At 43.7% G+C, this 14,169-nt stretch overlaps 1 protein-coding gene across 3 annotated transcripts in view; it reads right to left on the bottom strand.

Moving 5' to 3' along the window:
- Positions 1-14,169, bottom strand: part of LOC134204067 (protein gooseberry-neuro-like) — a 198,474-nt gene that overhangs the window by 139,427 nt on the left and 44,878 nt on the right. For 2 of the 3 annotated variants that reach the window (XM_062678896.1, XM_062678897.1), the window contains exon 4: positions 1,638-1,715. The exons of the other annotated variant lie outside the window; for it this stretch is intronic. In XM_062678896.1, coding sequence (XP_062534880.1) covers positions 1,638-1,715 — 78 coding nt within the window. The remainder of the gene's footprint in view (positions 1-1,637; positions 1,716-14,169) is intronic. 3 annotated transcript variants of the gene reach the window in all.

The following is a 14,169-nucleotide window of genomic DNA, read 5'->3' as shown; positions in this document are numbered from 1 at the left end:
TTTATTTTTATTTTCTATTGGAGTGGTTTTTAGCAGAAAACCATCTTATTTCCGGCCACCTTGTATGGGCTCGCTCGAAGCTGTGATATTCCCATCGAACAGTTTATTTTATCGACATACCCTCCGATGACGGAATGCGGCAGTCGAGCAAGGCACAGTTCATAAGTGACTTGTTTTAAAAATTTATTAATATATTTTCTTCTTCCGTTCTTCTGTTTCGAATTTCCTGCCTGAGAAGGCACCCAAAAGCGCGCCGCAAACTGCCCAAAGGAAGAAGGTGCCAAAGGAACCGGCACTCATCGGTTGCCTACCCTCGCAACGGCAATAACAACAACAGCTACGGCGATGCCTTCAAAATCGAAAAGGTTTCCTTCGCTTTGATCCGGCAGGCACACGTTCTATACGTCCAATGGAGGAATTTTTCCGAGACACCACACCGGTTCGGCGGAGTGAAGTACAGCGGAAGGGAACTCGCTGATGACCACGCCAAGGCAAATATAATCTCAAAATTGATCTTGATCCGACTTTTGATATTAAAGTTACAGGCATGTTATGCAGATTTTGCTTTCTTCGCTGGTTTTGCTTTTGTTCTCGGTGCTCAGCGAGGTTCCGATCCTGCGCCGGCGATCGTGGATCGTGGAAAGTGTTTGCGGTCCTTCCTTGGGGGCGAAACGGTTCGGTGCGTGCCGTACGTGGACACGAATGAGCTTTGGGCTGGCACCGCGTGTTCGGCGGTGGCGGAACGATCACAACAAAGCACGCGGCAGTGTGGTCGACGATTGAGGTTGTTAAATTTAACGATTTCTCGTTGTTTCTGTGGTTTTGAATACGGAGCTAAGGGGTAATCGCGAGGGATTAAACGGGATTATCGTGATCAATGGTTAATGAAGCAGTTACTTCTATAGCTTCAGTACTTGGATGGCGTTATCCTAGTTGTTCCGAAACATATTCAAAATACATTATAGTTAACATTAATCAATTCTAAGAAAATTATTTGTATTAAAAAAACAATTGAATAGTGCTTTCAACAGATAATACGAAAACTATCAATCGAACTACACGGATTCCTGTCGTGGCTTAGAGAACGTTTACTTGAAAAGGGGCTGTGGGGAGCGTATAAATTAATCTTTCAGATGCTTAAGAACATGTTGGGAGGGGTTTTGAAATTGTTCATTTTGCGTTATTTCTTTATTACGAGAAAGACAAAACCGCCACTAGGCGAATAAAGTCCTAGTGTTTTGTATTTCTCGTCCAACAAAATTGTACTAAAAGGCTTCATTCCAATGTTTTGATATGGAAAATCTTAAATTTTTGCATGCTCCTAAAAACACAACAAGTTTGTTTTTGAAAATTAAAACAAAGAAAATAAAAAATGTAATAAATTTTAGGGTAAATGTACTGCAATTTCCATTACATTATATTATCGGTTATATTTTCATCGATACAAAAAACAAGCATTAATTTGGAACTTGGATTGGCTTAGAACTCGGCGTAATATCAAAGGCCGGATCAACTTATCAAACAACGTATCATTTTTCGAATGCCTAAATATTTCATTCAAAAGCCCTTGTTCGTGATTGTGCTACTCCGTGCCGTGGTGTAGTACAAAGGAAGAAAAATAATCATCAAAAAATTACCTCACGACATCGGTAATCTGCGCCTGGCTGTCTGTGGAGGCCGCCGTCCGCGCTGCTATAGCCCGCGCTTGGATCGGTCTAGAACAAGATAACAAAAGGGAGAGAGAGATAGAGAGAGAGGTGGTAAGGACAAGTGAGCAATAATCTGTTCCAAAGTTGATGGCTTCTTGATTCTTATTATTTTCTTCAATTCATCAACATCAAGCCCCAGTCCGCCCGTTGTTGTTGGATCCGCTGGGTACGCAGATGATGGCAGAGCTATTTTGTTTTTCATCCACACCGCGAGCGAGGAGCTGCCGACCGGTTGGATGGATGATAGTAAAGTGGACACCACGCCGCCCGCCGAAGCCGTCTACTGACAGCCGGCGGTAGTAGTGTCAAAGTGACACTTGGACGGTGATGGACACACGTCGCTTACGATTTATTTATATCCGACGACCTATGGGTGACACAGACGAAGAACTTGTGTGATTTGTGTATTCAAGCATATAGGCGACGAACCGAGTAGCTGCCGCGCCGCGCCGTGTGATGTTTCTAGTTTGATGTTTTGATATCAGCTACAAACTAGCACTTAATAGCAAACAAATATTTAATCGGATTAATTTCCTCCTTTCCGCGATGGTTTTTGGCCGTGGCAGGAATGTTACTTGATGGCGGCGATCTTTCATTCATTGATAGATTCTCGGATATTGGAATGTGGGGGCCATGCTTTGGAGCTGCCGACCAGCGGATCGAGGGGGCGTTCGATGCGGGAGCCTGAAATCGATCCGAATTTCAGGCGAATCATGCCGGATCATGCTACCTGATTGGAAGCTGCTATTGTGATCGGCTTTTATGAATCAAACTGTTTCGAAACACATTTGAAAGCCGAGAGGTGGCGGCGTGGCGTGGCGAGAGATTCATCAACTCTAATCACGCTCAGCGAAGGGGATCAGCAACGGTGCTACTGCTGATGCTGGCGAGGCTGCCGAAGCGAAAGGCCGAAAAATCGGCCGCAACAGCGCAGAGATCATTAACCAAACAATTGAATGTGTACATTTTCAACAATCCGTGACTAAATTGGCCGCTACGCTACTGGAATTTTCTCTACAATAATCGATCGTGCGGGCTACAGCCGAATATCACTGTTCAGGGCCCGATCGTTGATCGTCAAAAACAGTTCAAAGTCAAGCGATTCTCAGAGTGTGTTACGTCTCAAGCTCTTCAAAGTGCACCAATCTCAAGGGGGTTGAAATTCTCCACGCCAAACAGAGAGCTGGCTACTGTTTTTATACTGCTTTTATGTCAGCCAAGAATGGCGCACACAATAATCAGTTTGCATATGATGCAGTGTCTTTTTTGTTTTTACTTTTTAAATTCGGGTAACCCAGGTAATAAATTCCACGACTAGCATATTAGTACAACTAGCTTATTAGTACATTTTTGAGGCTTTTAACCTCCTTTGCTACTTTGAAAGAATGGGTGGAGAATCGTAGAAGCTTTGCTGAATAGATATTTCTCCATTTTAAATATCAAACGCCTATCAATTAACAGTAAAACACTACTTCATAGGCAGTATAGTACGAACTAAATGGTTTGTTTCGGAGATCTTTAGCCTATAATTCCCATAATCGATACCAAAAAGGGCCTCTATTTTTTGGGCGTCTCAAACAGGGGTGCTCAAGACGAAAAACACGTTGTTATGCGAATTTCAAAGATGGAAATCCGCGGAAGAAAACTAAAGTGTAGTGATGTTATAGTGTTTTTGTGACGAAGGAGCTTTTGGTTTCGAATCTGGACTGAACTACCTACCCGTATTATATTCGGAATGAATTAGGAGAAAACCGGTAAGAATGTTCCATTTAGATAGCATATACATAGACCGCGGTTCCCTTATTCCGGTTGGCGCGAAGTAGCGCCTTATATCGTTCATACTATTACAAAATGTGTTTGTGATTCATTTCACTGCAACCAAGGGAATTCTGCAATCTATTCATTTCACTGTTGCCCCGAAATACAGACAGTTCTAGAAAACAATTTAGTTGTTACTCAGGAATATGATAAGATTTGACAGCATTTCCTGTAAGTTTTCATCTTTCTCATCGTTCATTATTCTCAAAATTACCACTTATTTGAATATTATCCATGAATTTATATAAATATTTTCCATTTGTTGATCAAAATCATTATCAGATCAGGGGGGAAGGGGAATTTAATTTCTTTTTGCTCTTTTTTCGTTTCAGAGAGCGAGCAAAGGCGCTTAAACCTAGGCTATTAGCCAGGGCAAGGCTAATACCTTCGCCCCATCCGAGGAAAATCATCGGCAAGGATAATGGAGTGACATAAATTTCTTAGCATAGTCACTCCCAACGTATTTCCACAAATTGTCTATCATTTGCTTATAATGATACTCCTAAACCACATACCCTACCCACCATCCAATTCCTTGACATCTATGAGGGCGTCGGTGAGTCGCTGGCCTCTCGTTAAGTAGATGTCATATCATCATTCCTTCCCTTTCCTAGTAACGGAGAAGATGGGCGTGGCCGGCAATGATAGCTTTCATGTTTTATCATTTTGGACCCCCAATTGGATTTCCATTGAATCCCAAATGGAAGTCCATAAGCAATTGGGGTAAGAAAGGTAAAGAATGTACATGACAACTATCAGTATGCAATCTACGAAATACTCCGTTACAACGCAACGCAACGCAACGCAACGCGTCTCAAACAGGGGTGCTCAAGACCCATGAGTGAGTTAGTGGATTTTCCTTTTGAATACGAACATGGTCATATGAATTTTAGCACCAAAGAGGTGAGCCAGCCCAGGGGTGAAAACCTCTAAAATAAAAACAAGATTTTGGCACTCATGCGGCATGTTCAAACCAATCAATTTACAATGTCCACAGTATAAGCTGGATCTTCGTTGATGGTATTACACCTTGCGACAGGACAGGACAGCCAGTTCAACAACTATGTTAAAAATGTGGCTTATATTATAGCACTATGGCAAACCGTTGAAAACATAGGCTTGTAATTATAGCTATAGGCTATTTATTTATTTATCATCAGACTAAGGCCGGAGTGGCCTGTGCTGCACATAAAAGACTTCTCCATTCAGCTCGGTTCATGGCTGCACTTCGCCAACCACGCAGTCTGCGGAGGGTCCGCAAGTCGTCCTCCACCTGATCGATCCACCTTGCCCGCTGTGCACCTCGCCTTCTTGTTCCCGTCGGATCGTTGTCGAGAACCATTTTCACCGGATTACTGTCCGACATTCTGGCTACGTGCCCGGCCCACCGCAGTCTTCCGATTTTCGCGGTGTGAACGATGGATGGTTCTCCCAACAGCTGATGCAACTCGTGGTTCATTCGCCTCCTCCACGTACCGTCCGCCATCTGCAACCCACCATAGATGGTACGCAACACTTTCCTTTCGAAAACTCCCAGTGCGCGTTGGTCCTCCACGAGCATCGCCCAGGTCTCGTGTCCGTAGAGAACTACCGGTCTTATAAGCGTTTTGTAGATAGTCAGTTTGGTACGGCGACGAACTCTATTCGATCGGAGCGTCTTACGGAGTCCAAAGTACGTACGATTTCCAGCCACTATGCGTCTCCGCATTTCTCTGCTGGTATCGTTATCGGCGGTCACCAGTGAGCCCAAGTACACGAATTCTTCAACCACCTCGATTTCGTCACCACCGATACAAACTCGTGGTGGGTGGCTCACATTGACCTCTCTTGAGCCTCTTTCTATCATGTACTTCGTCTTCGACGTGTTGATGACTAGTCCAATCCGTTTAGCTTCGCTTTTCAGTCTGATGTAGGCTTCCTCCATCCTTTCAAAGTTACGTGCCATGATATCAATGTCGTCAGCGAAACCAAATAACTGGACGGACTTCGTGAAAATCGTTCCACTCGTGTCAAACCCCGCCCTTCGTATTACCCCTGCCAAAGCGATGTTGAATAGCAGACACGAAAGACCATCACCTTGCCGTAACCCTCTACGGGTTTCGAAGGGACTCGAGAATGCCCCTGAAACTCGAACTACGCACATCACCCGTTCCATCGTCGCCTTGATCAACCGTATCAGTTTATCCGGAAATCCGTTTTCGTGCATTAGCTGCCATAGCTGGTCCCGATCGATTGTATCATATGCGGCTTTGAAGTCGATAAATAGATGATGTGTGGGCACGTTGTATTCGCGGCATTTCTGCAATACCTGACGTATGGCGAACACCTGGTCTGTGGTAGAGCGTTCACCCATAAATCCCGCCTGGTACTGCCCCACGAACTCTCTTGCAATTGGTGTTAGTCGACGGCATAAAGTTTGGGAGAGTACCTTGTAGGCGGCGTTCTTCAATGAGATTGCGTGGTAGTTGCTACAATCCATTTTGTAGTTGGGACACACGACACCTTTCATCCACTCCTGCGGCAGAACCTCATCCTCCCAAACCTTGGTAATCACCCAGTGCAGCGCTCTAGCCAGTGCTTCACCACCGTGTTTAAACAGCTCTCCTGGTAGTTGGTCAACTCCAGGGGCTTTGTTGTTTTTCAGCCGGCCGATCTCCTCCTGGATTTCCTGGAGATTCGGAGCCGGAAGTCGCATGTCCTGCGCGCGTGCTCCTAGGTTCATTACCATACCGCCGCCGTTGTCTGCCATATCGCCATTCAGGTGCTCTTCGTAGTGCTGCCGCCACCTTTGGATCACCTCACGCTCGTTCGTAAGAAGGTTCCCGTTTTTGTCCTTACACATATCGGTCTGTGGCACGTGGCCCTTACGTGAACGGTTCAACTTCTCATAGAACTTTCGTGCGTTATTAGCGCGGTACAGTTCCTCCGTCTCTTCACGGTCTCGATCTTCCTGCTGGCGCTTTTTCCTCCGGAAAATCGAGTTTTGTCTGTTCCGCGCCCGTTTGTATCGTGCCTCGTTCGCCCTCGTGCGGTGTTGCAGCAATCTCGCCCATGCTGCATTCTTCTCCTCAACTAACTGCTCACATTCGCCGTCATACCAGTCGTTTCTCTGATCCGGAGCCACCGTGCCTAGTGCAGCGGTTGCGGTGCTCCAATGGCGGATCGAATATCTCTCCAGCCATATTCAAGAGATGCTGCGCCCAGCTGCTCTTCCGTTGGGAGAGCCACTTCCAGCTGCTGCGCGTAGTCTTGGGCTAGTCTACCGTCTTGTAGCCGCCCAATGTTAAGCCGCGGCGGACGACTCCGACGCGTGTTGATCACCGTCGAGAGTTTTGAGCGCAGACATACTGCGACGAGGTAGTGGTCGGATTCAATATTCGCACTGCGGTAAGTGCGTACGTTCGTGATGTCGGAGAAGAATTTACCGTCGATTAGAACGTGGTCGATTTGGTTTTCCGTTACTTGATTAGGTGATTTCCATGTGGCCTTGTGGATATTCTTACGAGGGAAGAAAGTGCTTCGGACTACCATTCCGCGGGAGGCTGCAAAGTTTATGCATCGTTGGCCGTTGTCGTTCGATACGGTATGCAGACTATCCGGTCCGATGACCGGTCTATACATTTCCTCCTTCTTACATGAGCGTTCATGTCACCGATGACGATTTTTACGTCCCTCAGTGGGCATCCATCGTATGTCTGCTCCAGCTGCGCATAGAACGTTTCTTTCTCGTCGTCGATCTCCTTTCGTGTGGGCAGTGCACGTTGATGATGCTATAGTTGAAGAAACGGCCTTTTATCCTCAGCTTGCACATCCTTGCGTTGATTGGCTGCCACCCAATCACGCGTTGGCGCATCTTTCCCAGCACTATGAAGCCGGTTCCCAGCTCGTTGGTGGTGCCACAGCTTTGGTAGAAGGTAGCCGCTCGATGCCCGCTTTTCCACACTTTCTGTCCTGTCCAGCAGATTTCCTGCAGCGCTACGACATCGGAGTTGCGGGGATGTAATTCATCGTAGATTATCCTATCGCAACCTGCGAAGCCTAGCGACTTGCAGTTCCATGTTCCAAGCTTCCAATCGTGATCCTTTATTCGTCGCCTAGGTCGTTGCCGATTGTATCGAGTCGTATTATCTTCTATGTCGTTCATAATAGTTGTTTTTAAAGGCGGCCTATTGGGCCTGCGCAAACCTCCTGTCTCGTCGGAAGGCCGTCGTGTCAGGACTGTTTAGCGTCCCACCTAACACCAGGACTTGGGCTTGTGCGCTTTGAGCGGCACACGGTCGCTTTGGCGGAGCCTACTTGCGGATACATTATTTATTATTTATTCAGACTAAGGCCGAAGTGGCCTGTGCGGTATATAAGAGTCTTCTCCATTCGGCTCGGTCCATGGCTACACGTCGCCAACCACGCAGTCTACGGAGGGTCCGCAAGTCATCTTCCACCTGATCGATCCACCTTGCCCGCTGCGCACCTCGCCTTCTTGTGCCCGTCGGATCGTTGTCGAGAACCATTTTCACAGGGTTACTGTCCGACATTCTGGCTACGTGCCCGGCCCATCGCAGTCGTCCGATTTTCGCGGTGTGAACGATGGATGGTTCTCCCAACAGCTGATGCAATTCGTGGTTCATTCGCCTCCTCCACGTACCGTCCGCCATCTGCACCCCACCATAGATGGTACGCAGCACTTTCCTTTCGAAAACTCCAAGTGCGCGTTGGTCCTCCACAAGCATCGTCCAGGTCTCGTGTCCGTAGAGGACTACCGGTCTAATTAGCGTTTTGTAGATTGTCAGTTTGGTACGGCGGCGAACTCTATTCGATCGGAGCGTCTTGCGGAGTTCAAAGTACGTACGATTTCCAGCCACTATGCGTCTCCGAATTTCTCTGCTGGTGTCATTTTCGGCAGTCACCAGTGAGCCCAAGTACACAAATTCTTCTACCACCTCGATTTCGTCACCACCGATGCAAACTCGCGGTGGGTGGCTCACATTGTCTTCTCTTGAACCTCTGCCTATCATGTACTTCGTCTTCGACGTGTTGATGACTAGTCCGATCCGCTTAGCTTCCCTCTTCAGTCTGATGTAGGCTTCCTCCATCTTCTCAAAGTTACGTGCCATAATATCTATGTCGTCAGCGAAACCAAATAGCTGGACGGACTTATTGAAAATTGTACCACTCGTGTTAATCCCAGCTCTTCGTATTACCCCTTCCAAAGCGATGTTGAATAGCAAACACGAAAGACCATCACCTTGCCGTAACCCTCTGCGGGTTTCGAAGGGACTCGAGAATGCCCCTGAAACTCGAACTACGCACATCACCCGATCCATCGTCGCTTTGATCAACCGTGTCAGTTTATCCGAAAAACCGTGTTCGTGCATTAGCTGCCATAGCTGGTCCCGATCGATTGTATCATATGCGGCTTTGAAGTCGATGAATAGATGATGTGTGGGCACGTTGTATTCGCGGCATTTCTGCAGTACTTGGCGAATGGCGAACACCTGGTCCGTGGTGGAGCGTTCGCCCATAAAACCCGCCTGGTACTGCCCCACGAACTCCCTTGCAGTTGGTGCTAGTCGACGGCATAAGATTTGGGAGAGTACCTTGTAGGCGGCGTTCAGCAATGTGATTGCGCGGTAGTTGCTACAATTCAGCTTATCGCCCTTTTTGTAGATGGGACACACGACACCTTCCATCCACTCCTGCGGCAAAACTTCCTCCTCCCAAATCTTGGTAATGACCCAGTGCAGCGCTCTAGCCTTGCGGATACATGCAGCTTTTTATAGAGGTTTAACAGGGCCCACTGTCAAACCCCACCACATCCTAGGCAGGCGCCACAACTCGCAGATGGCCTGGGAGGGATCGTCAAGCCCTTGGACATAGTCCCTGCTGCCCCCAAAGCTATAGGCTACGATTCCCATTAAGGTCGTGAACTATTTTGACGTAGGACTACGTCTGTCTTTTCTATATTGGGGTACACTTTACGATTGCGAAAATCAGGGACCGTCACGAAAATATGATAGACTTTAATATCTCAGCCGTTTCTCGATGGATTTTCAATTTTTTTGGACCATTCGATCAAGGATGAGTCAACGCTTCTTTGTATTTATATGAAAATACTATTTTTTAACTATTCATTATCGAATATTTATAAAAAAATATAAATAGGTAAACCAACCAATCACGTACATGCATCACTAACACAGACATCAAAAATCAATCACTTGCGGGTTTGGATCTAATCTTCAGTTTGAATCCATCGCATTGCTGGTGGTCCTCGGTGTGTTGCTGCAGATCATTCAACCTCATCGAGTCAGCATTTTATTTGAAGAAAGGGTTGACTATAAAAATAGCACAGTTGCGATCCCGTTTAGCCAATGGCGATGCTTTTATTACATTATTGGGAAAGTGCATTGAGGAAAGAAAATTGGTTCTTCTTAGGACTAGCATTTTCTGAACAGAAAGGTTTAATTGCAAAAATGGACTATTTCAGTGGCATCGGCGTTTGGCGTGGAAGCTTGGTTTCTGTTAGTGATCCCGGGCAGAAGTCATGAACAGAAAAACATAACATGATATAGACTTGATTGATATAAGAGATAAAAGATCACGCAACAATATCAAAATGTTGCACCGAAATATCATTTAAATATCAAGATATGCTATGGATAAGAACAAACTAATGGCACATGATATTGATCACTTATTACAAATAACATAACCTGATCTCATAATGATATTTTAGTGCAAAATATTGATATTGTCGTCTGATCTTTTATCTCTTATATCAATCATGTCCATATCTCATTTTGCTATCTTATCAACATTTGATATTATTGAGCTATTTTCGTCTATTCAGGATTGCATCCATTCAAATTTACGGGCTTAATTTATTGAATACAAGAAAGCTGCTTTCCAGCGCTCGACCCATTTTGATCTGGATTCCGCAAAGAGCGGTTTAACCATTTATAAGGCTGTGGAAATTATATTGCCACCAACAAATTACATGTTTTTCTGTTAATTAACAAGAGCTCTACTTATTATTTCCCATGTAGTGACTATATTTACTACCTAGTAAGTAGTAATCCCCCAGATAAATTTGAGCCATAAAAATGGAAATGTCAATTTGAGAACGGTTTTTTACGAACAGATCGTAAGTTTCGAGTGAAAAATGGATTTTTAGTTATAATTCGTTGAAAAATAACAACAAAGATATACTTTTTCCCATTGGTAATAATTATTTTGAATCTCATGTGTTAGATTATGGCGTGATTAGCGTGAAAAATACTTACTCGCCTTTCTTATATATTTGGTTTTTGGATTTTTGTCAAAATAGCTTGGGAAAAAAAGTGCAAACAATTTTTTTTCATTTGTGATACATTTTCCAACTAGGACTCTTCGCTAAACATGTAACGTACCTTGTTTTGATTTGTTTTACATAAAACCTATTTTTTAAAATCTCTCATTGATTTTTGCATTTTTTTCCCGCTTGCAAGGCAGTGGCAAAGTTGAAAGTTTGTTTCTTGTCCGGTCGTGTTTCTCCAGTAAGCGGATCGGCCGGTCGTCGAAGTTTAGTTTTGCTTTGTGCGGAAGGCAAAACGATCGGCCGGTCGCCGTAATTTTGTTCTGTTTTGCGCGGGTGAGTGAATAAATCAGAAAGTGAAAGTTTCAGACAGCGAGAGTGTTATTTCCCATCCCATAGATCGCATCACTTACCGGAATGAATCCAGATAAATTATCCTTTGTAAATAAAACAAAATCCTATTCCAAGACAATCGTGGAGATGCAGAGGTGTTCTCGGTCTCTAGTCCGATTGAGTAGCAACTACGAATTGTGCGGTCATAATGCTCATGCTCATGCTACAAGAGAGCTGCTGTTCTGCGCGCGCGAGCCATTTTGACCGGAATTCCACAAAGAGCGGTTCGACATTCGATGCAGCAGAGCGGACACAGCAGCATGAAGGCGTGGGTGGCAGTGGCAACGCGGAAAATTTATTCCAAATTTTGGAGGCTTAGCGGAAAATCATAAAGCGGCAGTCGGAAAATTTCATCGCAAGGTGCCGGCAAGCGTTTGGATGCATTTAGTTATTGGAAAGTCGCATTGGGAAATGAAAAATGGTTCTCAGGACCAACAGTTTATGGAAAGAAAGAGTTCATTGCGTTAATGGACTGTTTCGGTGGCATCGGGTTTGGCGTGGTAGCTTGGTTGCTGTTAGTGATTCCATCCATTCAAATTTACTGCATCATCTCCCTCTGACGCGCTACCAAATTTTCTAGTTCCGATTGAGTTTTGAACTTTGAAGCAAATTCATATCGGATTGTCGGATTAACCTTCTTTTGTATAAAGACCTTTTTGGAGGACACCATCCTCAAAAATGGCTGAAATAAAGGAGAAATAAGCAGAATCAGAAGTGGCGTGAAACCAAACGCAAATATATTTATTTGCAACGTTTGGTTTTCGCCCGTGATGTAAGCGTACGTGGCAAAGTAAGGATTGTGATGTCCCCGACTGAAAGCCAGTCGAGTGGCTTCAGCAGCCGATGAGTCATGTTAATTCCACGGTTAGAGACTCTAAGTCCATCCAACTGGGAACAACTATTCAACTTCTTGATTCCGTTTGCCCTTCGAGCTGTTTGCTCAATGTTAATAAAACGACACACGCATACTAAGATGAACCTCCGATCTGTTTTCACAGGGTTCTAGTACTAATCATCCCATTTCAGGAAATCATTCGATCAAAATATTCTATCGGTGAAAACTTAAGAAAATTAGGTTTTAAGATTTCACAGGGGTTAGAGATAAAGATTGAGATAGGAAGAAAGTTGTCGAAATTCAAATTAGCATAACTTTTTGTAAAATAAAATTCACTTCTGATAAAAATGAAACCATCGGATGCTAAATGTTTTCTAGGTTTTACGTCAGATGAAATTTCATATCAGTCTGTAGATAACGGAGATATTTCGGAATTCCGAGGTTGGTGGAAAATGCATTTATTCCACTGATACTTTTCATTATTTAAGACGTAAGCTTTGAATATTGTTTATGCCTTCTTCGGGAATTAGCACTAGTCCAATGCGGGCTATATATGGTCCCGTGGAATTGAATGAAGGAATATGAACGAATTGATAATCGAAATCATGGAAAATCGTTGTTCAAGACGATGATTATAGAGATTTTTAGGATCTTAATGTGGACTGACTTCCTTAGAATATGTTTGGGGAATTGGTTAGTTTTAGAATCAATCGAAACCATGCAAATATGGAACCATGCATCGCGACGGGCGATGCGACGCGACAGTGCTATTTGACAGCTCATTGATAATGCTGGTTATTCTTTTATGTGAGTCGCTTCGCATCGCATTTACTTTGGCTTGCCCCTAAGACAATGACTACCTAGAGATTTTCTAGACCGTGAGATTCAATAGCCACTCTGTAACAGGTTTTCGGGGCTCCGGAATTGTGACAATTGAACCAAGGCAATATGACCAAATTGCTAACGAACGAAATTATGCTAATATAGGTATCAAACTTTATAGTTATGCGAATCGATGACTATTTAGACATTTTCAAGATAATAATTATATCTGACTATCCATTAGTTGATTCCAGATTCGACAAGAATGCCATTTTTTTTAACACAAGTTGCATTCACAACAGAAATATTATGACCGTTGTTGCTTATATTTTTTTCATTTGGTAAGCAAACTTGGCAATTACTGATTTTACATTTCTATGGCACCTGGCAACTGATAAAGATTAGTCAATGAGTCTTACAGTCGTGAAAACCAAAAACCAGAGCGGAGGTAATAACATACATACATATATCATAACTTGATATTAATAAATGATACTCTTCATAGATAAGTTACAATGACTGTGACACGGACCTAATTAATTTATATGAAAGTTGCTGTGACCAAACCGGTCTGAATTGTGTTGATAGGATGATAAATATCTCAACCTTGTTGTTATTGTGCACTATACTGCAGTCATACGCATATCTGTCCCATGTTTGCTGGGATTTCCAATTATGCGTAGAACGGCAAAATATCCGTATTATGATAACTGAATTAACATGCATTTGATATTCGTAGAACATGGTTGGGTTACTATTTCTGGTTATTTCCGTTATATGCAAAGCTCTCCCAACCATTGCAGATCATTGCAGTTGAAAGTATTGGATATAAAAGTGTTTTATATGTATTCCCTCTTGCTCTAGTAGTTATCGTTTTCAAAATATGAAAGCTAATATTATATATTTGCATGGTCTCGGTCAGTGTAAAGCTCTCCACATAGCGGTGATGATGCCTTTCTCGTGCCTTTGTAAGAGTTAAAAAGCATACAAGAAAGGTAAAAAATATCACTGATAGGTGGATAGGTCCTTATTTTTGAATCCGGTTATACCGATTTTAAAATTTCACGTCGAACGCAATTTGTTTCGAGTACTTCGGATGAGTTTAGATGCCAGAAAAGTGATTTTTCTGTACATTATTATTTTGGCCATAACTTTTAAGCCCATAGTCCGACGTATGGCGTATTTTCAATAGGAAATAATGGGGATGATGAATATCAGCCTTTTCAAGCCAATCAGATAACACTGAGTTATTTCACGAAAAATTATGCTAAATTGAATTTTGACATTTTTTTGTATCTCAA

Source organism: Armigeres subalbatus, unplaced genomic scaffold (assembly GCF_024139115.2).
Source record: "Armigeres subalbatus isolate Guangzhou_Male unplaced genomic scaffold, GZ_Asu_2 Contig378, whole genome shotgun sequence".
In the NCBI taxonomy this organism is placed as follows: Eukaryota; Metazoa; Arthropoda; class Insecta; order Diptera; family Culicidae; genus Armigeres; species Armigeres subalbatus.
This window is presented reverse-complemented; position numbering and strand designations above follow the sequence as displayed.